Source organism: Lepidochelys olivacea (genome assembly GCF_965140295.1).
Source record: "Lepidochelys olivacea isolate rLepOli2 genome assembly, chromosome: 18".
NCBI lineage: Eukaryota > Metazoa > Chordata > Testudines > Cheloniidae > Lepidochelys > Lepidochelys olivacea.
This window is the reverse complement of record NC_140428.1, coordinates 18,713,151-18,740,542: the sequence shown is the minus strand read 5'-3', so window position 1 is coordinate 18,740,542 and position 27,392 is coordinate 18,713,151. Positions and strand designations below refer to the sequence as shown.

Below are 27,392 nucleotides of genomic sequence, written 5' to 3'. Positions count from 1 at the left end.
TTCTTCCATGCATGGGGTAATGTTGCTAAACAGTCAGAGGGGAACCCAGGCAATGGTATTGCAGACGTGCTACTGAGGAAGACAGAACGGTATAGCAACACCGACTTGGCTCACTGCAGAAGAAATCCCCAGGATTCTGTCAGGTCACCAGGATTTATGGGGTTGGGTAGAGGCACAGCTCCAAGATTAACAGTCCCCTCTCTCCAAAATTTCTTCTGTCACAAGAGCTTGGGGGAAACAGGTGAAATGAGCAGAGTTTTCCTGCTCCCCTCCCATGCTCTTTGTGCAGGAGAGGGGAGTCTGCCCCCAGAAAACTAAAAGCTATCACTAACCATACAGCTTTAACACTCGTGGTTCTGGCCTAGCTACCGGTCATCTTTCTCAGCTGCAGTTCTTCAACACAACAACAAGAGCTAAGACTAGTGTCTCAACAATAACACGATCTGCCCTTTGATTGCTCGTTACACCACTGCTCGTCCCTGGTGGCCACCTAAGAGGAAAATTCATGATCCCACTCTGCTTTTGTAAAAAAATGAAGGGACAACTCTGCCATTTTGGCCAACGTTCCTCTCCTAGGGACACACTTACTCATGCCCAAAGGTGTGAGTGCGCCAGAGCCTAGCACATGTCACCTAAGACGTTTGCCTCCATGGCTGGATGCACTGCAGTGACTGACCGTCTGACTTTGTAAATCACTTTTAAATAGCTGGAGCATGACAGACACTGGCTCTCACATCCCATTTATATAATATTCTGCAATACAAACCTCTCCTGGGAATAAGCTACATTTGATTGATTGCCTCTTCCTCTCTCTCTTTAAAGATGAAACATTCCCTTCCTTCTTTTCCCATCTAATCAGGTATTTAAAATATGGTAAGCAGTATGCTAATTTGTAGCTATCGGGTAAAATTTTCTCAAGTGCCTCAGTCCCATTTTCAAATGTGGCATTAACATTCAGAGGGATTTAGGCTCATAAGTCATTTGGGACTTGTCTACACTTGGAAATTTACCAAGAGAACTATTCTGGAATATGAGCGTATCCACACAGAGTTACTCTGGAATAAGTACTTTGGTAAATTTCCAAGTGTAGACAAACCCTAAGGGCCTTTTGAAAATTTACTCAAACGTCTGTATCACCATATATCGCTCTACTACAAAGAAACCACATTCCGTTTGCACTCTCATCCCTCTCTGTTTGTATTAGTATTTGGAAACGAATTTAAATGGTATTTTTTATTCCATACCTAGACTTCATTCACACTAGTGGAAATCCAGCAGAGCGCCACTGAATTCTTTGGATTTCATAAAAGAAAACCTTGCCAATGGCTGAGTGGACATGTCAATAGAACTATTTCCATCCCGGGTGTTTATTTTTTACCTGTAACTTAATGTAAAGTCAGTTATAGTGAATTTCACATCTGGAGATGCTCATAATCTGGCTACTTATTTTTGTTCTGTTCTCTTATTTTGTTTATAGTGAAATTCATGCACACACACACAAATCAGTTTCACAGCTGAACCCAGGGAGCTTTTTACTGCCTTACAAGATGCTATATTGAAAGTGCTTAGAAATCTATTTGAATTCAGGGACAGTTTATCACGCTCCATCTGGTATTATATTTTTTATTGTAACAGTTGAAAGTGCCAATAAAAATTCCTACTAAAACCAAAGTACTGTGACGCCAGTTTGATGGTTTCATTTAAGCAAACACCTGGCAAACAGCTGCCTGTCTATGTCCCCGCACCATCGCCAGGCAATTCAGGATAATTGCTCTCTGTTCAGGAAATGGGTACACAACATGGGTAACTGCAGACAGGGAGCGAGGGACGTGGGCAGAACTTTGTGCTGAAGCAACCACATGAACTTCTACTTACGTTAGCACCAAAATTCAATGATAAAAGTAAGGGGGTAAAACTACTGATATCCTCAGTTGTAGGAGTTTGACATCCTCCATGGACACCTACTTGGAAAGTGTTTTGGTTAGATGGTTTCAGCGTTTTATTTTGATTGCAAGCTCCGCAGGGCAGAGGGCTGTGTAATTTGTCTGTCAGACACCATGCACCCCCAGGGAGTTACAGAAATAAAGGCCTAAAGCACTGAACTGTGCAATGGACAGTAAAGCCTGTGCTCCTGAAACAAAGCTCATTCTAGTGCAAGAATACGTAATGGAACAGGTTAGAAGGTACTTTGAGAGAGAAAAACTAGGTTTAAGCTGGTCATTGTTTAAAAAGTCTTTCTGGTTGATCTTCATTCTCAGAATAAAACCACTGTATTCTGCATTCCCATGAAAAGGAGAGAAGGGGAACGGGGAGAACTTTCAAAGGAGTCAAACAGTTCTTGGGGAGTGGTGCTGTGACCTTGTAGACAAGCAGTCCTAGGTAAACCCTGTCAACTAAATGTAACATTTTTAAGGGGACACCATCAGCTTAAACAATTCCCCACACATTTGCCTGAAATTTATAGACTATTGCTGCAAGTAGCACCCAAGATCATTACAGATAAAAAATTAGAGGAGATTTTTCTCTATTGGTCATTTTATTGCACATTTGACCACATCATGTGTATTCAGATTTCCCCTATATAGGCAGTCTCCCATTTCCGTTAGCCTTTCACACAGCAACAGGGAAGAGAAAGACATTTTATAAGACAGGAAGGTGCAATTGTAAAACCTCAAAAATTGGCAGGGAGATATGTGACAGGTGAATTTGACTTTCACCTCTAATTCTAGTCAACAGGAACCCTCTAGTATCAACAACAGTTAAAAAAAGGAGCTTGGCATGGAACCCTCAAAGTATTTTCTGTTTCATGCATACGAATGCTAATACTGTGTGCTTTCCATCCATAGATCTCTACGCATGTCACAAATGCAGGTCAGTATCATTAGCTCTTTTTTAACAAATGATGAAAGAGGTATTGAGATGTGACTCACCTGAAGTCTCAAAGGCAGAGCTGTGGAAAAAACTAAGGTCTCTTGACACTCTGTCCTATGCCCTGGCTACAGATAATGCTGCCTTTTCGTAGCTTAAGTCATTTCATTTTTGAGTGAAAATCCTGGTTATGTGTAAAGCCCATGGAGTTTTTGGGAAACACTATTGGTTAGTATCCATCTAGCCCACCTCTCAGTACTGAGGAAACCACCAAGATGCTGTATTACGTCACTTTCATCTTTAGTTCCTGTGCGGGATGTAAAAACCAAGGCCCCTTTCAAACTAAACAGTGCAGGGTGCACACTCTTTCCCCAGTCTCCCTCTGCTTACAAGAATCCTGGCTGGATTTAGACTCCGACAGGCTGACAGCCGAAGCGTCTCGTGACTGGTCAATCATGCCAATATTCACTTTGTGCTTGTAAGGGTCCAAAGCCCCCAACAGTCCCAGTACACGGATAGCCTAGCAAGGGAGAAAAATCAAAAAAGAGAAGGCATGTCAAGGCATATCACCCATGCTAAGATCAAAACATTAAATGAAGCCTGAACCCAGGGCTCTGGGTAGCTGGAGGAGGGAAGGGGAAGAAGATCAGGTGGTGGGAGAGACAGTCCCATCATATTCCAAATAGAGTGTACTGATTCTTCCCATCCACTGAAGTGAGCAACTTAACTAGCTTCCATTCACAGCCCCTTTAGAGTCCTGCCCATTATGCCAAACTATTCCTCAATCAACCCCAACAACAAATCAGTCGTTCGTTCAGAAGGTTAGCATGACTGACCTCGCCTTCTCATGGAAGTATGCAGAAGAAGCTGCCACTGGGAAGTGAGCTTTGAGTTCCTACCTCTCTCCGAGTGCCCTGGTTCTGCTCGGTCTTCAAGAAATTCAGCAGCACATCCAGCAAGGTTGGGTATTTCCTGTACGGCTCCACCACATAACCCGTGCTGGCCACCAGTTGTCCCAGCGTCCACAGAGCCACCTGGAACAAATATAGCCCCAAATGGTTAGTTATGACCAGGCCAAGCAGCAAGTTACTAGTTGTCCTGTCACACCAGAGTCATTTTTCTTCTTTTAAAACATCTCAACTTCTGATTGCCTTCCATAGGCCTTGACACTGGAAGCCTCCACAAACAGGGTCTCTTTGTTAAGGGAAGGTGAAAAGTCAATTAACACCTGGCAACCTACAAACCTCAGGCTTATACAACACACACCACACCACTTGGAGATATGACGTTTTTCTCCATCTCCTTCAGTCAGTGTTGGAAACGTCTCTGCAGCACTGAGCCTGATGCCAGTGTCTTCCACAAAAACTACTGACCTACGCTGGGTTCTCCAGCCATGGGGCAGAACACCCTGGTCACGAGACAGAGTGGCACTACAATTTCCATCAAGAACGGACTCGGCGCTCCATGAGAGACTGACATTCTGAGCGAACGGTTTTTAGTAGCTCTCATTGCGCGCACTGACATTTTACTGTATGCTTCTGGTCACAGAGGACAGCATGGCTTAGGGCAGGTGTCATATACGCACCTGTCTTTTCGCCAGCAAGGAGGAGTCCTGGAGCATGTCCATGATTATGATGAAGAGCTCATCCACCCACTTCCTCATCTCCAGCCCACTGACCTGTAGACAGAGGAAGGAAGGGCTCTCATCTAGAACGGTTACAGGATTAGGCAGCAATGATAATGCCTCCACATAAAGCTGCAATACCCTTACCTGTGCCAGCTCCCCTATGGTGGCCAAGACATTATTAATCACCCCTGGATTTGGATCTGGGTCAGGATCTTTCAGTTTCACAATCAATGCCTGTTTGATGACATACAAAAAGTTAGACTCCTCTGAGAAACTTCTCCCCCCTGCCCTGCACTGAGCAATCTCTTCCCTGACTCCTGCACTGGAAATGCCAGTAAGACAAAGCCCTTAACAGATGCTCATCGGTGCCAACGTATGTTTCAAAGATTTACAACATATTTCTATTACACCTTTCGGGTTTCTGCACATCCAATGTCTATCCAGATCAAGCAGCTGCACACACTCAGGATTGTAGTAGGGACCACACTCCGGGTTGTAGTAGGGACCACACTCCAGTCTGGTTATTATGCCATTACAGAGCAATGAAAATGGTGCTGCTCATGGTCACAGTTATTGTGTGATACACCTGTGTGCCAAAAGATCTCCTCCACCTAAAGTCAGCAGGAATTTGAAGAAGGCCCTACCTTAAGGATGGGCTCCATATACGGACGAATGAGTCGTGGGGCATTGGAAACCAAGTGACCCAACATCCTGGCGCTCTGCTCCTTTATTCTGCCAACACCACTGTGTTCCAGCTCCGTCAGGATCTGCACAAAGGACAAACCAGATGCATTCAAGCAGAGCGAAGGCTGGAGAGCCAGCGTTTCCACATAAGGCAGCAAACAACGGAAGAGAGCAAAATAACAAGACTGATCCCATCCTCCTCCGCAACTCACAACTCAAGTGTCAAATGAGAAAGCAATCTCAGAAGCTGTATACACGGGATCAGCCAAAGGTGCCCAAATGAGGCCATGGCTAATTTGCATAAAATGGAATGGAGTGCAACCAGACCCAACCCTAATGGGGAGGGAAAGCCTGTGGGATTATACTCTTGGGCATGTGATACTACACCTCAGTCCGAACAGAAGGCCCCTCCACTCAAGGCAAAAAGCGTTGCCCATGCTGGGACCTGAAGTTACTACTGTCCTCTCCACCCTAACATGGAAGTTGGTGACTGCAAACCGCATAGAATTCTGAGGGCCGCTGGTGCAAATAAATAAAATGAAGATGTCAACACTCACTAGGAAAGCATTGTCTTAGAAGTATCAAGCTGGGTTATTAATGGCCTTCCAGAAAGGGAGACCGACACTGCACTGCAGCTGTTCTAGAGCTGGACAGTCTGAATTCTTTAATGCCACCATCCCCACCTCAGTTAATAAGGACTCCATCCCCATCCTTAGCTCCCTGTCTCTGTTACCTGTATTAACATCTTGCGCAGGAAAGGCATGACAAAGGCAGGGTTCATGCTGCTCAGCCGGCCCACGGTGCAGATAGCCAGCTCTCGGATTTCAAACACCTGATCGTTCAGGGCCACAAAGAGAGCCTGCAGATTTTCTGCCTGGGCAAGATGGGCATCAAACCTCTCATCCAAGGAGGCCAACACACAGTAACGGATATCGGGGTCTGCAAGAGCATGATCACTTGTCTTCGCTCATGTTCAACTGCTGTTCTGACACAATCTTGACAGACACACTAAATTACATACCACCTTCTTTCACCGGAGAGCTACTGTTAATGAACAATCCTGCCAAAACCTTGGAGCATGTGTACAAGGACCCCAATGAGCGAGACCCCTGAAGAATCTACCCAATGGTGTCTCACTATTACTCTGTGCTGCCAAACAAGACACCCAGGTTTCATGTCCAAGACAGTCTGTTGCTCCTAAAGCTAGTGTGACTGGAAGCACCATGGAGAAAGGGCAAAGCAGCCCCAGGTGACCACTCAGGTGACCATTCAGCCATTAACAGAATCCACCCAGTAAAAGGGGAAAAAGAGAGTGAGGTTCAACAAAAGGAGCTGGTCCCTCCTGAGTAATAACAATTGAGACTGTGATGTGGGACAGGCTCATACAACAAGGCAAGAGGCGGGAGTGAAATTCTGAGGCCTCCACCTAGAACAGAGAATCTCTGGGGTTACATCACTCTGCACTTGCTCTCTGCTAATACTCCCAAATCTGGGGATGGATTCAGAGGTCTGGAATCCATTTTATTTAGAAAAAGCGATTGCCTGGGTTATCGGAAAACAAGCCTGAACACTACCACAACCCTCTGTCCAGGCTCAGACAGCTGTATAGTGGCTAACCCAACACATTACCTGGGTCTGTTATCCCAACCACGAGCAGTTTGCTGAGAACGTCTGCCACCACCTGCACTGCAGTCTGGCTGACCACATGGGCATGACCACTGATCAAGTGGATGGAGGGCGTGAGAAGGCGAGAGCAGGTGCGGGCCGCCTCCATCCGGATCTCCTTGTGCTCACTGTTCAGGAAGTGATCCGCACAGTGCCGGACAAACTGGGTCAGAGAATGGCCTGGATGGGAGTGGGGAAAAGAGAGATTGGTTCTCACACAGGTTTACACCTCAGAGATTGGACTTTCCAGGGATACAAACATGGAGCTGCAGACTGAGTGTGAGGGACACAGTTACTGTTGGGTTTAAAGTCTCTCCTCCTGTAACAGAAGCAGCTGTGTAGATGGAGTCAGCCAGAGCATGAGCTAGGTCAGCTCTTCTCTTCTGTGCCAGCTAGGGAAAAGGCAAGTCCTTCCTTAGATGCTTTTAAATCCATTTCTGGATTGTAATTCTAATTACAGTATATACATATTTTTGTTACTGCACACCCTCAACAGGTGACGCTTTCCAGAAGACTCCCAAAACTCTGCAGTGAATTCAGGTGTGGGAACATACGCAGGCCATGGATATTGTTCTGCAACCTTAATTACAGCGTCCGTAGCCTGCAGCGACAATACTGACATGCACGCTTTCTGGGAGAGCCCTAACGCCTCTCACATCCACCCTGCTGCTTGCTTCACACCTTACCTTCAAACTCGAAGCTGCCCAGTGTGCGCAGGGCGAGGGTGATGCTGCCCACGTCGCTGGCCTCAGGGATGTTGGTGAGGCTGGGAGAGGCCAGCTGATGGGCAAGGCCCTTGGGCATGCCTGGGTGCCGGAGAGGTTTGTGCATTAGAACGAGAGAGAGCATTTTCAGCAGTCCGTCCTGGATGTCCTTCTTCAGCTGGGGGATCTGGCGACTCAAGTCATAGAGCACAGCGGTCAGAGCAGGGCTGAGGGTGATAAGCAGGCAGACACTCATTAGGACAGGAACAAGAATAGTTTCATGTTTTGGCTTCTCATTCATGACTGTAACTTTGCCCATGAAAGCATCACCTGGGGTGTTTATAATGTCACAGCAACACCAACTATCGCAGCACAGCTGCCTTCGTGCTAACACCAGAGCTAACAAACCAACTGCTTGGATTCTAGCCCACACTGTTGTGTTAGGCGGTACCAGGAATTATCTGCATGGTGAAACTCTAGAGGAGAGTCGTGCAAGGCACTCTGCATTGGGCTACCTTTGAACACTGCTCTGATGTTTCACAGAGAGCAGAATGCAGCTGCAGGTTTATTTTAGTAGCACCTGCTGTGTTGGGTGCCTCATTCCTATACTCTGTAGGCAAAGGCTACCAATTCACGTCCAGGAGTTCACTTTAGTCTATGAAGCACTGTGCAACCTGGGAGCTAGCTGTTTGAAAGACTGCTTTTATCCGTATCCGCCATCCTGGCTGAGGGGAGATAAGCTGGGACACTTGTGTTAGGAGTCCCCAGATATGAACTCTGAAGGTGGGGGAAGGCTAGAGGTAGGATAGTCAGACGTCGAATTCACTTCCCCTGTGGGTCTGACACAGCTGGAATGCGTTGGCCTTCAAGGTTTTCCTGTTTGCCCACGTTTTTGCCTAAAAGGAGTGTGAGTGCTGGGAAGCAGGGGAGTCTGCTCTTGACTTTGCTTGGACTAGTTATTTTATAGAGCAATTCTTTACATGATGACACGTTCTCAGAACCCAAGAGACATCTCACACTGAAGACAAATTGTGGCTTGTTGCCTTCTCAGAGGAGTAACCTCCTCCCAGCAGAATGTGTACGCACTGACAGTGGTGGAGGAGTCGAGCTGGCAGCTCCAGGCATGGCATGGGAAGCTCAGCACAGCAATGCACGCACATGCTGAATTTCAAATGCTGGCCCTGACTTCCAGACATGGGTAAGTGCTGAGCTTGAATAACCAGAGCAGCAGAAAGACACATATATCCATTTTACACACCTAAGTGTAACCATGGCTGGATTTGGTCACGGGATAAAATTACCCGTGTTTGAAAATCGTGTCTTTTCTGGTATGTTTCACTTTTGAGGGGAGTGTGCGAATTAGCTGACTCGAATGCACACCCTCACCCCAGCTGCCATCCCAAGAGCTGAAGGATTCCTTCTCAAGAAAAGGGAATAGCTTCTGGCGTATTTATACTCCATAAGAAGTTGGTTTTTTGGCTCCTTGGATCTAAAGATTAGTTCTCACCCCTTATCTCAAAAAGAATTAAATTAGTAACACCCCAGTGTTATTTTCATCCTGGTATTTGGCTTCTCAATGGCATGGGTGGAATGTCTTAGGAATTTCCCTAAAGCAGGACACTCAGGGAACTATTTCCTGCAACTCAGGAAGGCAGACAACAATATAGTGTTTGCTAAGGGAAAGCATTTGACAGGCTTTTCTCTGAGGCTGATTAAGAAATCTGCCTGCTGGAGTTTCATAACTCACTTTTATACATACAGTGATCACTGTTGCTCATGGCCAACAATGCCACCCAGTGGCTAATGGAAAAACTCCCTAACATATCTTATATCTACCTCAGTCCCACGGCCAACATGGGTTCCAGAAGCTCTTTGATGTCCTGCTGGATGCAGGGTCCCATAGCTCGTGCCAGCATGCTGATGCAGGTGAAGACTGTAGCATCCACCTGCATGGACTTCTGCCTCCTGAAAACAGACACCATAAGAGCTATTTATCTCAGAGTGCAATCCTGCGTATCTCTTCAACCCTCTCACTTATCAAAGTCTCATGGGAACACCTATCAGTTTAATAAGCTGTCACACCCAAAATTGCATGATCAGCAGGTGTCTATCCAAGATCCTCTCTAACCTTCACACACTCACTTGTGGGCAAAATCTTTTGGTGGGAGTGCTGCTTTGATGATTTCAAGGACCTTGGACAAGTAGGCCTGGAACTCAGACCTCACGGCCACAGAAAGCAATCCCAAGGCTTGGAAGGCTGCTGTTCGTTCCTTCTCCTTCTTCACACAGCTCAGGATGTGGTTCATTGTGTCCGGAAGGTATTGATCAGCTGATCACAGGAGCAGAACAAGACAATCAATGAGTTCATTTGGCCTCATAGAGGGAAGCAAACTTTGAGATTATGAGAAACCAAATTCCTAGTGGCCTGTGTGGCTAAAAGCTCAGTCGTCCCTTTCATACGGTCCCCACTACAGAAACAGTGTAAGAGAGAACCTGGCAATAGTCATTAAAAGACGCTTCCCGTAAGCAAGATTCCAAGGAGTTTATTACTTGTTACTGCAGTGACCGACTAGGATTTGGAGGTGAAGAGAGACACTAATAAAGCTTTAAGGTAAGTCCAGTTAGAGCCATATTGACAGTGCTCCTCCAACTCCAACTACTTTGGTTGTTCTCAGCACTTTGAGTGATTCAACTTTTGAAAGGCCAGCTGGGATTTTCTGTCATCCACAGATGGGAAATCCAGATTGGACGTGGCTGGTAACTGGGATATAAGTGAAGGGAGGAAGAGGGTACAGATCAGCACGGAACATGGCATGCTGAGGGTGCATGAAAATGAGGTACTGTTTTGATTAAGGCCCTCAACATGGAGTCCAGGCAAGGGCTTTCACTCTGCCAGCTTTACAAAGCAGCAAGCTCCCACCGGATACCAAGGACTACTATCCAGAGGACAGTAACTCTCACTACTTAAAGTAGGAATCAAAGTGCCTGTCTGTACAATGCCAAACACCAGGATTTCTGCTGCTGCATTACCTGTACATAGGTCAACGGGACCACGTGAGCTAGAACCTCCCCAACTCACCTTCAGCTGCACCCCCAGCTAAAGCCCAGCTGCAAGACCCCTCACCTGTGAAGGCAGAAGGCCGGAAAGCAGCCAGCCGTGGCAGTAAATTGAGGATTGTCATCTGGATCAAAGAGTTCTTGCTGGTTCTGCACTTCAAAACCCAGAGGCACACCTGAAACCAGAGGGGTTGGGCTTTAAAGGGTGCCCTGTCATCCTTGCCATGTGGAGATCGCAAGGTTTTCCACTGTCATTCTGCTGCATCACTCCTCAGGAAGGGTTATAATTATACCTGTGCCACAGAGGACTACACTGAGGCACAGAGAAGTTAAGTAGATCACTCCAGGACACACAGGAAACCAGCATCAGAGCCAGGAATATAGTTAATGGGTTGTAACCATGAACCAACTATTGGGCCATATTGCCTCCCAGCAAAGGGAATGGAAGGAAGTCACACTAAGAGTCTGGCCTCTCTGCAGGGGATTTGGGGAGGCCGCTAGAGAAAAGCCCACAGCTCACCTGATCAAACTTCTCCTCCATCAGATCCCGACAACATCGACTCTCAACCAACGTTGACTTTGCTGGGACAGGCGAGGCTCCAAACCCCATGATTCCTTGATGGGGGCTGTACCCCAGGAGCCCCACCAAGGCGTTCGACTGTGGGGGCTGTACAGACTGGAAGCTGGTGAAAGGGGTGATGTGCCGAGGCTTTGTACCGAAGCCCAGCAGGTCTTTGCAGTATTTGTCATGCACCATCTGCTGCTGCGTGATCTCCTCCATCTCCTCTCTAAGGCGCTGGGCACAGAAAAAAAACACTTTCAAAGGCAGTTAAACAGAAGAGGACACACACAACAAACAAACTCATGGACCCCACACCAAGGGGGCTGTCTAGCACGGACTGAACTGCAAACCAGACGTGACATCCAGGGACCTTCCATGCAATAGATTTTCCTGCCAAGTGGCCAGCAGTGACGCAGCATGGGCAAAGAATTCTCTTTTTGGCTTCAGAGTGGGAAAGAATCAGGGTCACGCAGTGAAAGTCACTGAACAAGGCAGGCTAGGTATGGCAGTGGCCCTAACTCTCGTGGGAAATGCTGTTCCCTTTGGTTGAGAAGACAGTGGATGCAGGGTTGGAAGTGGTGGGGATAGCCTAGATGATGTCTCGAGGTCCCTTCTAGCCCTACAGTTCTGTAATTCTGTGAATTCACAGTCTAGCAGGAGTGTGCTGAGTTTCACACGATTAAACAGTACTGGGCACTAACCTGACCCTCACTTCCAACACATTCAACCACTTCCTATGAACCCACCAGTCCCTACAAAAACACCTTCATTTCAAATTTAATTGGTGCCAAGTTACTGCTTAAATTAAACACTCCATATAAGGTTAGAACCTATCAGGCGACCATCCTATAGCACACACATAGAACAGATAGTGAGGTATCTGTCCTACAACATACGGTCACAGGGCACAGCATAACGCAAGAAAGGTTTGAAGCTACAACTGGGAAAAGATTGTGGAGGAGTAATTGAAACTAAAGAGGGAGAGAGACCTATTCACGCACCTTGTCCATCCCAAGGGACGGAGGCAGAATTGTTCCCTGAAGGACATTCTCTAGTGCTTTTTCTAATCTAATTTTAAAAGTCCCAAGCAATTGGGTTTTCACCCTTTCTTTTCCCTTGGGAGACTGCCCAACCTCTCATTTAATTTACTGCCAGGAAGTGTTCCCACTTTCTCTGGCTATACCCTCCTATAACACCCTGCACAATTCCTCTCTTTCCTTTGTGCTTATATCCCACAAATATCTGTACTTGCTGCCCCACACATCCAGTTGTCTCTTAAAGCTATTTAATGTCACTTTCCATCATGAATGAACCCTCCTGTCCCTAAACATTTGTTACTGTTCGACTAATTCCCTTCACTTTGCCACTGTGTTTGTGACAATGAAATGCCCTAGACCCCAGTTGCTTGTGAACTTCTCCAGCTCGATCAACCCATTTCCAACCCAAGTGGATTAGTCGCATCTGCCCCACTTTATTAAACTGAATGAGGAGACACCTCCGTTCAGCCAACCATAGCACCAGACTGGTTGCCATCTTGATAAGTTACTCACCTCGCCCTCCATGCTGCTGATTCTCACTAATTCATTGAGGATCAGTAAGGCACCATGGATTCGGTCGTCACGATTCATACCCTTCTCCTTGGCCAAAGTCTCATCAAAACCTCTCTCTGCCTCTTCGTATGTGTGCTGAAGATAGATAATAGCAGCCTTAACAGAGACCAAGTCCCCCACCAATGTAGAACAAGGGAATACAGCAAGTCAGTAGTTACTGGGAGCCCATAAGTCCCAGGAACGGCTAAAACCTCAGCTGATCGACACTAGAATGGAGCGCTGGATAGTTCTGACCCAGTCTACTCTGGCAACCAACCTGTTTTCAACAGAAGGAGTGGACAAGGAGACCTGCATCTTCCATCCTCTCTTAAAAGCACACCATTACCCCAGTGCACATGGGGATTATGTGAAATGTGTGTTGAGGCCTTTCAGTACTTAGCACCCTGGTCATGTTGCCAGTATAACGTGTGCTCAGGTCTCACTGTGTCAAAGTAGTTTGATCGCATTGTTCAAGCCTCACCTGTGGATTTAGAACTCCACACTGTCAAATAAGAACAACCCCTGGCTGCAGTGTTGTAACCTTGCCATTGCTGACGGGCTCTTTGATCACTGATGCTGAAGATACTTTGAGGTAGCAGAACCTAGAAAATCTGCATGTGTCCTAACTACTGAGCATTCTGTTCTACTCTTGGCAACAAGTTACAGAAAGTACAGTAGATCCCTGGTGGAATGGAGTGTCTCACACACTTTTGTAGAGGGTAGTGTAAACAGTTTGGTTCAGCATGCTCTAGAGGCCAAACCATTTTCAATCCTGATTGAGAGAGGCCAACACCTACTGACATATGGGGATCAGTCTCTTGGCTTTTGGCGTGGACGCTGAAGCTTTTCTGAACTCTGGAGGAAAGCTGTTCCAAGATTAAGGGATTATTTCCTTACTCTGTACCACTGTGGCTTCTGCATCTCTTTTGGCTCCCGCTGGGTGGTGAGGATAAGGCAGGCTCGTAAGGCAGACACGGCTCCCTCTCGGATGGCCTGCTTGGGATCCCACACAGCAACAAAGATGTTATCGAAGAACGGCTGCACCTGCTGGAAGAAGAAGGTGGGCACGCTGATCGCCAGCTCACGTAGGACCAGAACCTGGAGAGAGGGAGAGAGATGGTGGCGTTAGGCACAGATTGGAATTCAGAGACTGACCCCTTCCCTGTGTCTGTTTAGACTGTAAGCGTTTGGGGGGCAAGGACTATCTGCTCTGCATTTGTACAATGCCTAGCATAATGGGGCCTCATTCTTGGTTGGTCCCAAAAGACTTTCATAATGAACACGGTTTATGGCAGACCAGCTAGCCAGCATCACAGCTTCTCAGATATACAATTGTAGCCATTCCAGTCCCTGGCAGCTCTCATTCACTGCATCTGCCCATCTATATACATCGCTCCCATCACCACTACTCATGAGCAGCCAGCCCTTTCCCAGGAAGGCTGAAGAGGAGTACGTACAGCCGCGTGTCTTCGACCTTCATTCCTATCAGCTCCCAGCCACTCCAGAGCCCGTTTCACCTCGAACTCCACATATTCCGCCGTGAAGGTATCACCTGCCAGAGCAAGGCGCCCGATGGCCTTGGACGCCATCTCCATGACAACAGGGTCATTGGAGGGGAGGAGGTTCCGAAGGTAATTGGCAAACCTGCCGATGCGGGTGGCATTGCCTCCCTCAACGCCGATAAGGCTCGCTGGGGAGAGGGAGAACAGGAGTGAAAGCTCTGCCACTGAGTCAGCTTACCCGACAGTAGGGTAGTCCCTGGAGAAGAGTTAGCATTCCCTATCCATTCTTTAGAGACTCCCATTCTCTCTTCCTAAACCAAAAATCCACCAGAGAAATCAAGCAGTAGGAAAGGGTCACCAGCCTTTTAAAGTCAGAATTTGTTTAGTAAACAGGGAAGTTTATCAAGTCCTTTCCACAGGTCACAGCTTTTCCACCCTGGGATCGTGGGCCCATTCCCAATCGACAGGCATCCACATGCAACCACTACAACTGGCCCCCTTCTTGAGAGTCTCAGTAGAGGCGCCAAGGACTGAACGGACTAAAGAGACTGAATGCTCCTTCACCCCTCGCGATTGTCCCTCCAGGTCAAAGTTGAGGCACACTGACAGAGGGCAGTGTGGCTGAAGTTTGCCCTGCTGGTGCCTGGGTTGTGCCTGCTCTGTAGATAAAGAGGCCATCAGTGTCCAGGGTTGTCAATCCGGCACCTTTCAACAGCACTAAATTCACAGAAACAATTTTAAAGTGATACTGTCGGCTTCGAAATCAGATGCGGTCAACAAAGATTTCTTTTCCTAAGTTACTTCCACCACCTCCAGACACCTTGGGGTTGGTTTGGTTATGGCTGGTGAAATCAACCCACAAGCAGTTTCTGCGTCGTTAACAAAAGGCAAATGCTAAGGATACGGGGTATTTTGTTGGAAGGGTGTGTTTTTATACAAGTTACCTGCATCCTTGTGCGTCACAGCATTTGGGAAGCTTTGCCATGTAAGAATGAAAGCACAACAGGGCAAATGAGGGAGACGCTAAACAAAATGAAGGCAAAAGCCATTTAGATCCCTCCACAGGGATGGGGGCTGCTGCCCTTGAGCCAGGTGACTTTAAACAAAAAAGAATGAATGTTCTCAGGCAACAGGGAGTCCAGAGGCTTTGCCTCTTGTGACCACCAGTAAAACTGGACACGATGAGAAGTATTTTCAGAAGAGCTCAGGGCCAGATTTTCAAGTGCTCAGCACACACATTGGGGTCAGATTTTCAAGTGCTCAGTTTCCAAGGAGGCACCAAAAGGGCCAGATTTTCAGAAGTGCTCAGCATCCAGCAGCTCCCATTATGACACCTACGGTCAGAATTTCAAAAGAGCTCTATATTCCATACACACTCAGTGCACTGAACTCTCTTAAATATACCGCGCATCTCTTGTGAGCACAGAGTTCTCTTGCCAATCTGTCCCGATAGAACAGCAATGTGAAGGGGAAGTTCACCAGAGGGGCTGAAGTCCTTCACTCACCTATAGCCAGAATGCCTCCTTTCCTCTCATTTGCATCAGAGCTAGAGACCAGTTCAAATATGTGGTGATTCAGCTGATCGTAGAAGCGGGTAGATTCCTCCTGGCTCATCTGCACAGGTAACAAATTCAGATCAATTTACCACCTCTCCTCCACTACATATGCCCCAGATAAAGAAGGGCAACACCACTTTTCAGGGCTCCCAAACTCAAAGGCAGTAAATTAACTGTGGGATCCAAACCCAGAGGAAGCAATTACATCTGCTGCCTGTGCCCCTGCCCGGTTAACCCAGCCCCTTTCTGGTGCCTGCTTGTGCCCATCCCACTCTAGTACCTACCTCAGCATCCCAAATCTCTACCGCCCCAAGCATCCTAGCGACACACCTCACTCCCTAGCCAAATGGCACAAACGTGTCTCCCCAGCTAAAAGCTGCTGCTCCCATATCTGCAGCACTCACCTCACGGAGCTCCATGGTGACATAATGCTGCAAGTCCTTGGCGGCTTTTGCCCTGATTTCTTCATTGCGGCTCTTCAGCCCGCTGGCAAATTGCTGAAGGATGGACACGGTGCTGGACATGATGGCGGCGAGTCAGGACTTGGGGCATCAAGTCCAGTGGATCCTTTAGACAGAAAACCTGTTTATGGCTTTTAGCTAGTACAGAAGCCAATCACAGCTCCATCCACCACATGGCTCCAATTTACTGCTCCCAAATATACATCTCATGAGAAACAGAGGGCTTTCAGATGGCATAATAGCTACAGAACCCCATCAGATATATGACAGGGGTACAGGCTCCTTGGATTCCACAGACCTAGGCAGCTTTCAAGAGTTCTGGCTCGCACGGTCCTTCAGCGCACCCTAAACAAACCAGCCCCAGCTCAGCCTCCTGACTCCTGCACTCTCAGCACAAAGCGTTCATGGGCACATGTGACATGCCCAAATCAAATCCATGCCCAAATACCAAGACGGGCTTGTGCTTCAGAGGCGTTCCCAGTCAAGCAAAGTGACAAGGAGGGTAAGGACCGCTTGGTGTGCATGTCGATGTCGTTACTTCAGTTTGCTCCTCTACAACCCCTTTCATCCAAGAACCTCAAAGTTCTTTACAAGCCTCAACGCTCCTAGGGGCTGGTAAGCGCTATAACCTCCAATGCGTATTTGTGCCAGCAACAGCCATTGTAATGGGATATTTAATGTTGTACATGTGTAGAGACCATCTTGATGGGTGCACTTTTTTTTTTTAAAGTTTAAAAATAACCATTTTAGAAAGGAGGAAACCGACGCAGGGGTCTTCAAGTACGTTGCTGCAAGGCAAACAGCAGGTGAGGGGCGGAACTAGGCCTAGAACCCGAGGAGTCCTGGGTTCCTATTCCTCACTTGCCACTACTCCGCCTCATTAAAATCCAGGGGTACAGCGGATGCCCCTGAGGAATCAGGAGATAGTGTGGGATCTTTCCTGCTACCAGCATCTCCCGGAGAAGCCAGGATCAGCTCCCCAGGCTGGAAGAGTAGCCTAAACAGGCCTCTTCTGCCCTGGTGAGGGAAACGCGTTCGCAAGGAGCCGGGCAAAGGGGCGATCGCAGCCTGTCTATCCAGGGCAAGCAGGGCCTGCGCGCACCGCCCAGGGCAGAGGCCTTGCCTGCATCAGTGGGGGGCACAGATTCAACGAGCCGCGCTGGGAAAGCCGGGGCAGACCCAAGGCCAGGGTCCCCGCCACCCACTGCCCGGCCCAGGGCGGGGAGGCCCCGGGGGTGGAGCGGCGGCCGCCGGCCTGGCTGACAGCTCCGGGCACCGCTCCGCCTGGGGCACGGGAAGGGAGGGGGCAGCGGCGGGCGCTAGCCCGAGGGGAGTCGGGCACCTCCCGTGCTGCGGCCGGGGGGGTGGCCGGGGGAGGGACCCGCGGGAGGCCCCCTGCCAGCGCGGCTCGGCTCACCGGGCAAGCCCCCAGGGCAGCCCCCATCCCCGCTGCCGGGGCTGAGGCTGCCGGGGGGCCTGAGCCAGCCCGGCCGGCGAAGGCGCGGGGAAGGGGACGCAGCCTCCATAGGCCCCGCACTGGGGAGCCAGGCCGGGGTGTCCCTACTGAGGGGGAGGGGGGGATCCCCTCCCGGCGCCGGATCGGGGCCCCAGCACTCACCGCCTCCGGCCGGCCCAGCCGCGCCGGCCCCCTTACGACCGGCTCCCCAGCTTGGGCCCCCGCGTTTCCCCTCCCCCACTGCTGTCGCCGGGCCGGCGAAGACGCGCTAACCAATCGGCGCTGAGGGGAATGTGACCAGCGGGTGGGGCAGCCAATAGCTTTAGGAGTGAGGAGGGGTTCCTAGAGGAGCGTGTCCCCACCCCCAAATAACTGCCGGGGGCGGGTGCGGTCGGTATTGACCAATCAAAGGACATATGGTGATTTACTGACACATAGCTGCGCCAATGAGAAGTTGGGCGCTGCACGATTGCTTAGAATTCAGAGCTTGCCCCGCCTTTGGAAAGCCACATTGCTTCCGCCCTCTCTGAAGCTGCACGGCGTTGTGCGCATGCGGAAATTGATTTTTTTTTTTTTTAAAAAAAACTATTAAGACGGTAGGAATTTTTCGCCGCGTGAACGCTTGGTCCTTCTATCCCCTCCAGCTTCTCGACTGCTCTGGGTGCAGCCTGTCCTGAAGAGCACCAAGGGCAGAAGAAAGGCTCTGTTACCGTAATGGTACGTATAGAAGCTAGCCACTTCTGTGACCCCTACTTTGCCTAACAGTGGAAAATAGCTATTAGCGATGATAATCGACACAAAACATTCAACGTCTATGATTTACCGGTAATATGAATGGTTAAGGGTTCATATAAGCAGACTTGTTATTGATACTAATGATTAGATGTTAATATTCACTAATAGTTAAATATTAATTGATAATTTAATAACAGTGGCTCAGATTAACTTTCCAGGCTTTCCCTGTGGCACTTCTTACCAGATGATCTGAGTCGCCCCCACATATTAATCCCTGTGGATTGTTATCCCCATTTTGCAGATTGGGGAAACGGAGGCTCAGAGCGGGTCAGGCTCTGACCTTGCAAGCCGTGGCAGGGATAGGCTCGTCCGTTTGCAGGAGTCTATGGGGCGGCGTGTGCATGCAGCACCCCGAACGCCAGGGTCGCAGGGCTGGGGACAGGGGAGTCTATTCTCTGGGGTTGAAGAAGGGGGATGGGGCTCAGGACTCCTGGGTTCAATCCACAGCTCTGCCACGGACTGGCTGAGTGACCCTACGGGAAGGCACCCCCCCCCCTCCGGGTATTACTCGTATTCTGGGGCTCTTCCCTATCCTTCCCCCTGGGCCCCACCCGGCTGCTCCCCCGCCCCGGCCCAGGGCTCCCCTCAGCAAGCGGAACCTTGGCGAGCAGCGCCCTTGTTTCCGGAGGGGCCGGCCCTGGCTGGGGCCCACGCGGGCTGGCGGCCGGGGTCCCGCGAGAGCCGGCTCGCTCGTGAGCGGAGCCGGAGAGGCCTCCCCGGGACCCGGCTCCGCAGCAGGTGAGGGGGCCCCGGAGCCGCCCCATGCGACGGGAGAGCAGAGTCCGCCCCGCCCGGGGCTGGGAGCCGCCGCCGCGCCCCGCCCGGGGTGCTCCCCCTACCCGGGGGCCTTTCCCTCCATCAGGGGATGCGGAGGTCGCGGGGGCTGAGGCGCCGCACGGGGAGGAGGAAGCCGGGGAAGGACCCCGCTTCTCCGCCGGTGCCCGGCATGGGAGGGGACCCGCCCCTCGCTCTCCGCGCCGTGGGGCCCCTTCGCTGGGGGGTCGCCGCTGCCGCGGATCGCGTCGCGGGTGTCGCCGGCGGCTCTCCCCGGGGCTGGGTGTGTCCCTGGCGAGGCCCCCGGGGCTTTCCCTTTCCTGATGCAAACTCCCCCTCCTTTCCCAGGTCTGCCACCGGCGCCTTCTCCTGAGTCAGCCGCGTGAGGAGCATGGAGTCTGAGGCTCGGAGTGAGAAGATCAGCATCAGCGCTGAGAGCCCCAGAGGCGGTGACGTGGGGGAGCTGGGCATCGGGCTGCCCAGCTCTGCCAAGAGCCGCCCAGGCACCTGGAGGCAGAAATGTGCCGCCTACGTTCTGGCCCTGCGGCCCTGGAGCTTCAGCGCCTCTCTGACCCCAGTAGCCCTGGGCAGTGCCCTAGCCTATCGGTCCCATGGATCCCTAGACCCAGGGCTGCTAGTGGGCAGTGCAGTGGCTGTGCTGGCTGTGCATGGAGCAGGTAACTTGGTTAATACCTACTATGACTTCTCCAAGGGCATTGACCACAAGAAGAGTGATGACCGGACATTGGTGGACCAGATCTTGGAGCCTCAGGATGTGGTCCGGTTTGGGGTCTTCCTCTATACCCTGGGCTGTATCTGTGCTGCCTGCCTCTACTGTCTCTCCACTCTCAAGCTGGAGCACCTGGCCCTGATCTACTTTGGGGGACTTTCCAGCTCCTTCCTTTATACTGGAGGTAAGGACTGTACTTCATACTCTGAGGCAGGAATTGTGTGTGAAATGTACATCTGGTGTATGTCAGCTGCTTTGGTTCATTATCTGTGTTCTCTTCTCCATGGATGGAGCTGAGTTTGTATTATCTGAACAGTTCCTCATTTGTTATTAGCCAGATCTAGTTTAAACTGAAAAGTAAACTAAAGAGGTGTTTTAAGAAATGCACCCAAAATTAATGAGTAACACTGATGTAGAGTAGGAACGTGAAATTTTTTTATGGGACTTATGAAGATAAAATGTGTTTTGCTTCTTCAGTTCTGCTGCTGGGTGGTTCAAGAAACACCCAGTGTGTTGCTATAGATAAGATTAAGCAATTTCTAGGGCTTGGAGGATATCATTTGAAAGATGTAGCAGCTGATAGTTTAACCTGATGGTTGCATCTGTTCAGGGCCAGATTCTAACATCTGTACTCATAGGAACATAAGAATGGGCCTACTGGGTCAGACCAAAGGTCCATCTAGCCCAGTATCCTGTCTTCCGACAGTGGCCAATGCCAGGTGTCCCAGAGGGAATGAACAGAACAGGTAATCATCAAGTGATCCATCCCCTGTCGCTCATTCCCAGCTTCTTGGCAAACAGAGGCTAGGGACACCATTCCTGCCCATCCTGGTTAATAGCCATTGATGGGCCTATCCTCCATGAATTCATCTAGTTCTTTTTTGAACCCTGTTATGGGGTCTTGGCCTTCACAACATCCTCTGGCAAGGAGTTCCACAGGTTGACTGTGCATTGTGTGAAGAAATACTTCCTTTTATTTGTTTTAAACCTGCTGCCTATTAATTTCATTTGGTGAACCCTACTTTTTGTGTTAAGGAAGTGTTGTTTACTACTTCTCATACCTACTTTCTCCACACCAGTCATGATTTTTATAGACCTCAATCATATCTCCCTTTAGCTGTCTCTTTTCCAAGCTGAAAAGTCCCAGTTTTATTAATCTCTCCTCAGACGGAAGCCATTCCATACCCCTAATCATTTTTGTTGCCCTTTTCTGAACCTTTTCTAATTCCAATATATCTTTTTTTGAGATGGGGCAACCACATCTGCATGCAGTATTCAAGATGTGAGCATACCATGGATTTATATAGAGACAACATGATATTTTCTTCCTATTATCTGTCCGTTTCTTAATTATTCCCAGCATTCTGTTCACTTTTTTGACTGCCGCTGCATATTGAGTGGATGTTTTCCGACAACTATCCAATGATTCCAAGATCTCTCTCTTGAGTGGTAACAGCTAATTTAGACCCCATCATTTTATATGTATAGTTGGGATTATGCTTTCCAGTGTGCATTACTTTGTATTTATCAACATTAAATTTCAAATTTGTTAGTCTTTAAGGTGCCACAAGTACACCTTTTCTTTTTGCGGATACAGACTAACATGGCTGCTACTCTGAAATCTGCCATTTTGTTGCCCAATCACCCAGTTTTGAGAGATCCTTTTGTAGCTCTTCACAGTCTGCCTGGGTCTTAACTATCTTTAGTAATTTTGTATCATCTGCAAATTTTGCCACCTCACTGTTTTTTGCCATTGGGTAGCACTTTACTGCATGTGTAATCCCATGGACTTCAGTGTGACTGCTTGTGGAATAAGGTATTCCAGATGGGTAATGAATCTGCCCCTTAATCTTTGCTCACTGGTTGAGACTGGAGAATTGCAGACATGTTTGCTTTATTATCTTTGGAAAGGGAGAATAATAATCAGTTCTGGGGCAATAAAAGAGCATGTGTGTAGCCCTGCCCTAGCTGTGTTTTGTGTTGGCTGTTTTACAGCATTTTTTAGGTGCTGCTGATCTGTTTGAGTAACATCTATTGTCCTCCATAAAGTGAATTTCACTTGGTAACACTTGTTTTCCTCTTGTTTCTTGCCACAGGAATTGGATTTAAATATGTTGCACTTGGCGACTTGGTGATCCTCATCACGTTTGGGCCCCTGGCTGTCATGTTTGCCCATGCAGTGCAGGTTGGCTATCTGTCTGTCTCACCCCTGCTCTATGCTGTCCCACTAGCCCTCAGCACTGAGGCCATCCTGCACAGCAACAACACACGGGACATGGAGTCTGACCGGCAGGCAGGCATTGTCACCCTGGCTATCCTCATCGGCCCCACGTTTTCCTACATGCTCTACAACACACTGCTCTTCCTGCCCTACCTGATTTTCTGCGTCTTGGCCACACGTTACACCATCAGCATGGCGCTGCCACTACTCACCATTCCTATGGCCTTTTCACTGGAGAGGCAGTTCCGGAGCCAGAGCTTCAGCAAAATTCCCCAGCGGACAGCCAAGCTCAACCTCCTGCTGGGGCTCTTCTATGTTTTTGGTATTATACTGGCACCAGCAGGCACGCTGCCCAAACTGTAATGGCGAGAGCTGCTGTAGCCCCATGACTTGAGTGTTAGTGCCTGAGCTCAGGGTGCAAGTGGGAGGTTTGTTATGGATGGTGGCCAAAGCAAGAAGGCTGACTCGAGCCAGTGACCCCATGTGAATTTTATGGGCTTTGGTCTTGTTGAGATAAGCGGTTTCTCTTGTACTAGAGACTTCCGATGGTGTCTTAGGAAGCTCTTCTCTGGGAAGAGGGTTGAATTGACCATGTGGCTCTGGTGTTCTCTCGGTGCTTATTGCAATTCATCATGTGAGCAGACAGACATTTCAAGGACTTGATGCTACTGCCATTGAATTCAAAGGGACTTTCGCTATTAACTTCAATAGGAGTAGGGTTGAACCTTAAATTTGAACTCTCCCTTCCCCTGATCTGTGAATCATCCCCACGCAACATGAAGGGGATTCAGCAGCTCCACTCCTATGCTGTAGCATGTGCAAGTTACCACTGAATGCTTTATTTTTGTCAGCAGCACAGTAAAACAGATGCTGCTACTTCCCTCCTCTCCTGTTCAACTTCATCTTCACCACCTGGTCTGGTTCCTCCCCCTCCCACCCCTTTGCCAAATCTTGAGTATACACTTCCAGATGTCCTGGCTATATGAAATGGGGCATGGGGTGTCCATTAAGAACTGCTGAGTTATGGAAGACAGCAGCTTCTGATGCTCCCACTGCTAGTTCCTCTCTACCTAGGCATTTCTAAAGCACCCATTGCAGTGGTATATAGGTGCTGAAATGGAACACAGCTGGTCCATTGCACTGAGCTTTAAGCCAAAAACAGTGAACTTCCACTCCTCCCTCTTTAAGTAGCTGGGGGCCAGAACTGCAAGTTGTACAGCTAAGAAGCTCACAAGACTTGGTAGGATGAAAAGTTCTGTTCTTGTTAAAATTTTCTCATGCCCAGACCCGTCTACCTGAGACGAAAGGCTCTTGGTGTTAAAAGAAGCTGTCAGGCAGGGTGACAAAGCTCTGTAGACAGATGGATATTGACTAACAGACGCTGTGGTAGCCAAGTCTCTAATAGCGAAGCATTTTCTAATTGTCATCCTCCATATCTGTTGTCTACTTAAAGTCACTTGTCACCCTATTGTAAGGAAAGCTGGTGGCAGCAAGGGAGAAAGATGGGGGCATTGTAAAAAGGAGTCTGAATTTCTGCCATGACTTTGCACAGACATCAGGATAGTGAATTCTTCTTCTCGCTGATAGGTTCCTATTCCCATTTCCAGTGGGGACCAAGGTTTTGATGACTCCTGTGATGCAATGGTCAGTTTTGATGTTCTAGATCACTCCTCAGGATGATATCCTCATTGATACTGGATATTCTTCCTGCATATCCTTCCACTCCAATTCCTGCTCTCCTGTAAGGATACTAATATAGCCTTCTGGATGAGTGCTGTTCCTCACAACAGATAGTGGTGTGAAACACGCAGAGCCAAACACAGCTATGGGGATACTCCATTGACTCCATTAGGGCACAACAGGGTGAATTTGGCTCTCTCATATTTTCCCATGGTCACTGAACCCTGTTCTTCATTGGGAAATATTTTTGTTCCCTGCGTGAAATGGCAAGTGTTGATGTAAAAGCTCTTTGCAGGACTCCCTTGAAATGTCCAGATTGAATTGATCTGGACCTTGTTCTAGAACTCCAACTGCCAGGAGCACAGTGTTCCTGAGCCAGAGGGGAGGATGTTAACCAGGGCACAACGAGCCTTTTAGTTACGATCAGTAAAGTCCAGCAGGGTGTGCAGTGCTGCATATCCACCTTGGGCGTGTTGTGACAATGAGAGGTTATTCACCTGAGACTGGTGGCTGCTGTTCAGTGCTGCATGTAATGGAGGGATTATGACAACTATAAAATGGAACTGGCACAGAGATGTTATTTAGGTGGCAACAAAGTGTTCAAATGGTTTCTGGTGACTTAGCTGCCCGTTGTGATTGCTTCACAGCTGTACTCGGTTACTCAGAAGCAATCTCAGCAGGCAGGTGACAGCTTTCACCAGGCTCAGGTTCAGTTATTAAAATAAGGCGATGCCTGGATTAGACTGTCTTTCCAGGCTGCCCAGGGAAAACTACAAGGCAAGACTGATTTAAGCAGCCAGTCTGCTGCTTTGTACAGTAGAGAACTTGGCTTTGGATAGAAACCCAGTCAGAACAGGTTGATCTCTGCTGGAGGGAGAGCAGCATCTAGCAATACTTGGCAATGATTTTCTGGGTGAATGTACACTTCTTGTTTTCGGTTGCTGGCTTAGAGCTCCAGCGGGCTAGTGATGAGCATTTGTCAAAGAACCAACTCTGTCTTCTGCCAAGCACATGCTGTCTCAGAGACTGAGGAGTGGAAGTGATGGCGAAATCAACCCCAGTGGTAGAGAGAACTATTTCCTAACAGAGCCCATTCTGCAAGATGGAATGGGTTGATCCAATTAATCCCAGGGTTGTATTGTTTGTTGGTCTCTCAGCAGATACATCCTGTGCCCTATTCTTGTTTGTTATGATAATATGTCTAGCTCTTGCATAGCTATAGTTTAATGGGGGTTGATGTGGCAATTTTTTATGCATGTATCCTAAGCCATGTTGCTTCTGACAGGCAGAATGTGAATAAGAAATTCGAGAGCTGTAGCTCTTATGGTGAAGGAGGGTGAAGAGTCTAGGAAATGGCCCTCAGTGGAACAGCAACACATAACACTACGGTTGATCCCTTCCTTACAAAAAGGGAAAAGACTCCTGGTTAGAAAGTCTGCCTGCTAGTGGGAAAGACCAGTGCTATTGCTACAGAGCTGGAGTGAGAGGTGACCCGTTTCATGCGTTCGTAGCACAATTTCCTTGGGCGCTCGAAGTGATTTACAGATGCAGGGATTAGAAGAAAACGTGTCCAGACTGCTTCCATTCATAACCAGAAGCATACACAGCAGACTTTGGAAGTCTTGGGGGTGTGGGGTGCTCTGTGGATGGTAAGGGAGCTGGAAACGCCTGGATTATAATCATAACCATCTCCTTTGTTTGCCCCCAGTGGCCTTGGGCAAGCCACTTAATTTCTCTGTGCCTTGGTTTTTCCACCTATAAAATGGTGCTTACTGTTGCCTACCTCACTGGGTGTTGTGGGGTTAATGTCATTTGATAAAGAGCTTTGAAAGTAAGAAGTGCTGTGCTGGGTATTTTCTCAGGCATTCTGCTTCTCAGGCCTTACTTATATGGGAAGATCTTTTTGGTATAATACAAGTTGTGAATTTAAACCAGTAAAGTTATACCAGTATTGCACCATGTGTATGATCTTATTCTGGTATGAGAGGCCCCTTCTTGGTTTTATTTATGTTGCTTGGGACAGGATCTAAGCTAAACAAAAGCCATGCTTGTATGTCCAGATGGGGATTTATACTAGCATCACTGGTAAAACTTTCCATATAGACAAACCCTAAGGCAACCTGTCTTGTGTTACAGGGTCTGCGCTGAGGATATTGGGTGTCCAGCACCTCTTCTGATCATAGGCCTTTTCAGTTTTGATCAGGCCACTTGCAATAAGCTGTATTGCTGCATGCTGAGTCTCTGCTGGGAGCTGAGCAGACCTGTAGCACATCTGGCCATCTTATATATTAAATGGCCTCCTGACCTCTCCTCTTGCCCAGGTAGTGGTTCAGTGAAGTGTCTATAAACGTTCCATTTTTAACAAGCCATGGTTAATCATTTTATATGGCTCCGTGTTGTGTTTCTGGGCTTGGATCAGAGTGGTCTTCTGGGAGAACATGTTTCCTATGGACACTCCTCTGCACAGCTTTGGAGTGGAAGCACTGGAAAGCACACACCCTAGGTATGCATGCGGTAGGCTCCTTTGACCGTAAGAGCCCTCTTGTGAACCAGGCAGCCCTGTCCTTGTATGTCGAGGGATAATCCGTTCAATTGAAAGGGCAAACGTATGTTTTAGGGCAGACGTTAATAGGTTTTGGTGATCTAATCTATCAGAGTCTTCTTTGGAATACACCTTTCTATGCAGGGCACTGTTGAGCCTGAGCATTTGTAATTCTGAGACATACTTCAATTGAACTTTGTCTTTTTAATAAAGATAAACTTGATTATCAATACATGGGTGTTCTCCTGCTTTTCCTGTGTCAGAGTCCAGACTCCTGACTTCCTTGCAACTTTTTAGATGGTTGCATTTGCGCCGCAGGTCCTTGGCAGCATGCTGCCCCCACCGGTGTTTCATCTGGGCCATAAACCAGGGTAAAGGATTATTGGGAAGCTTTCTGGAGTAGCTGTGGTCACTAATGCCTGCCTAGTGCACAGGAAAGTTTGAGCCTCTTCAGTCTTATTTTGCCACTCAAATCATATTTCTCCTGCCTGGTTGCCTTGCTCTCTCATTTACACAGGGCTGAAGCTATTGGGATGCAGGGCTATGGCCAGAATGGGAGGTCTGTGGGATAGGGGGAATTTGTTCATTTATATTTTATATTTTTCCTTTTGTGGATTCTGGTTTAAAGTGCCTCCAAGTTCCATCCTTTGTTACATGTATCTGCAGCAGAGCCCAGGAGCTATAAACCCTTGTGGCAGGGAAAACTGCCCCAAGGGACTAACGTTTTTACCTGCAGCATAATGCCACTGTTAAATGCTTTGGAGTGATTCACAGTCTGACTTCGCAGCCTATAAATAACTGTTTTAGCAGATTATAAAAGGCGCGGGCTGATCCCTTATTTAGGCCTCAAGAGACAGCATGGTGTAGAAGGAGTTTGGGACGAAGAGTAAGAACTGCATACTGGTGCTGATTTGCTGTG

At 48.5% G+C, this 27,392-nt stretch overlaps 2 protein-coding genes across 4 annotated transcripts in view; one reads left to right on the top strand and one right to left on the bottom strand.

The window, feature by feature from the left end:
• MTOR (mechanistic target of rapamycin kinase) overlaps positions 1-17,957 on the bottom strand; it is a 105,800-nt gene extending 87,843 nt beyond the window's left edge. For both annotated transcript variants that reach the window (XM_084651695.1, XM_084651696.1), the window contains exons 1-18: positions 17,894-17,957; positions 16,219-16,381; positions 15,764-15,872; positions 14,214-14,446; positions 13,654-13,854; positions 12,718-12,852; positions 11,126-11,401; positions 10,673-10,781; positions 9,691-9,877; positions 9,385-9,513; positions 7,531-7,775; positions 6,809-7,024; positions 5,913-6,118; positions 5,140-5,262; positions 4,640-4,729; positions 4,454-4,546; positions 3,768-3,902; positions 3,259-3,388 (exon numbers count right to left, since the gene is read on the bottom strand). In XM_084651695.1, the coding sequence (XP_084507821.1) occupies positions 3,259-3,388; positions 3,768-3,902; positions 4,454-4,546; positions 4,640-4,729; positions 5,140-5,262; positions 5,913-6,118; positions 6,809-7,024; positions 7,531-7,775; positions 9,385-9,513; positions 9,691-9,877; positions 10,673-10,781; positions 11,126-11,401; positions 12,718-12,852; positions 13,654-13,854; positions 14,214-14,446; positions 15,764-15,872; positions 16,219-16,338 (2,737 nt within the window). In that variant the 5' untranslated portion in view covers positions 16,339-16,381; positions 17,894-17,957. The remainder of the gene's footprint in view (positions 1-3,258; positions 3,389-3,767; positions 3,903-4,453; positions 4,547-4,639; positions 4,730-5,139; positions 5,263-5,912; positions 6,119-6,808; positions 7,025-7,530; positions 7,776-9,384; positions 9,514-9,690; positions 9,878-10,672; positions 10,782-11,125; positions 11,402-12,717; positions 12,853-13,653; positions 13,855-14,213; positions 14,447-15,763; positions 15,873-16,218; positions 16,382-17,893) is intronic.
• A 375-nt stretch (positions 17,958-18,332) lies between these two features.
• On the top strand, positions 18,333-26,705 carry UBIAD1 (UbiA prenyltransferase domain containing 1). 2 transcript variants are annotated; one of them, XM_084651771.1, is made up of 3 exons: positions 18,333-18,448; positions 19,649-20,214; positions 22,127-26,705. In XM_084651771.1, the coding sequence occupies exons 2-3, from the start codon at positions 19,692-19,694 to the stop codon at positions 22,612-22,614; spliced, it is 1,011 nt and encodes a 336-aa protein (XP_084507897.1). In that variant the 5' UTR covers positions 18,333-18,448; positions 19,649-19,691; the 3' UTR covers positions 22,615-26,705. The 2 variants fall into 2 exon arrangements, with proteins under 2 accessions (XP_084507897.1, XP_084507896.1); XM_084651770.1 differs by lacking the exon at positions 18,333-18,448 and adding an exon at positions 19,170-19,264.
• The last annotated feature ends 687 nt before the right edge of the window (positions 26,706-27,392 follow it).

Bases quoted from the DNA above. Each gene is read 5' to 3' on its own strand.
- UBIAD1 (XM_084651771.1), top strand. From the start codon at position 19,692: ATGGAGTCTGAGGCTCGGAGTGAGAAGATCAGCATCAGCGCTGAGAGC. The intron at 20,215-22,126 runs GTAAGGACTGTA...TTCTTGCCACAG, and splicing joins CTCCTTCCTTTATACTGGAG to GAATTGGATTTAAATATGTT.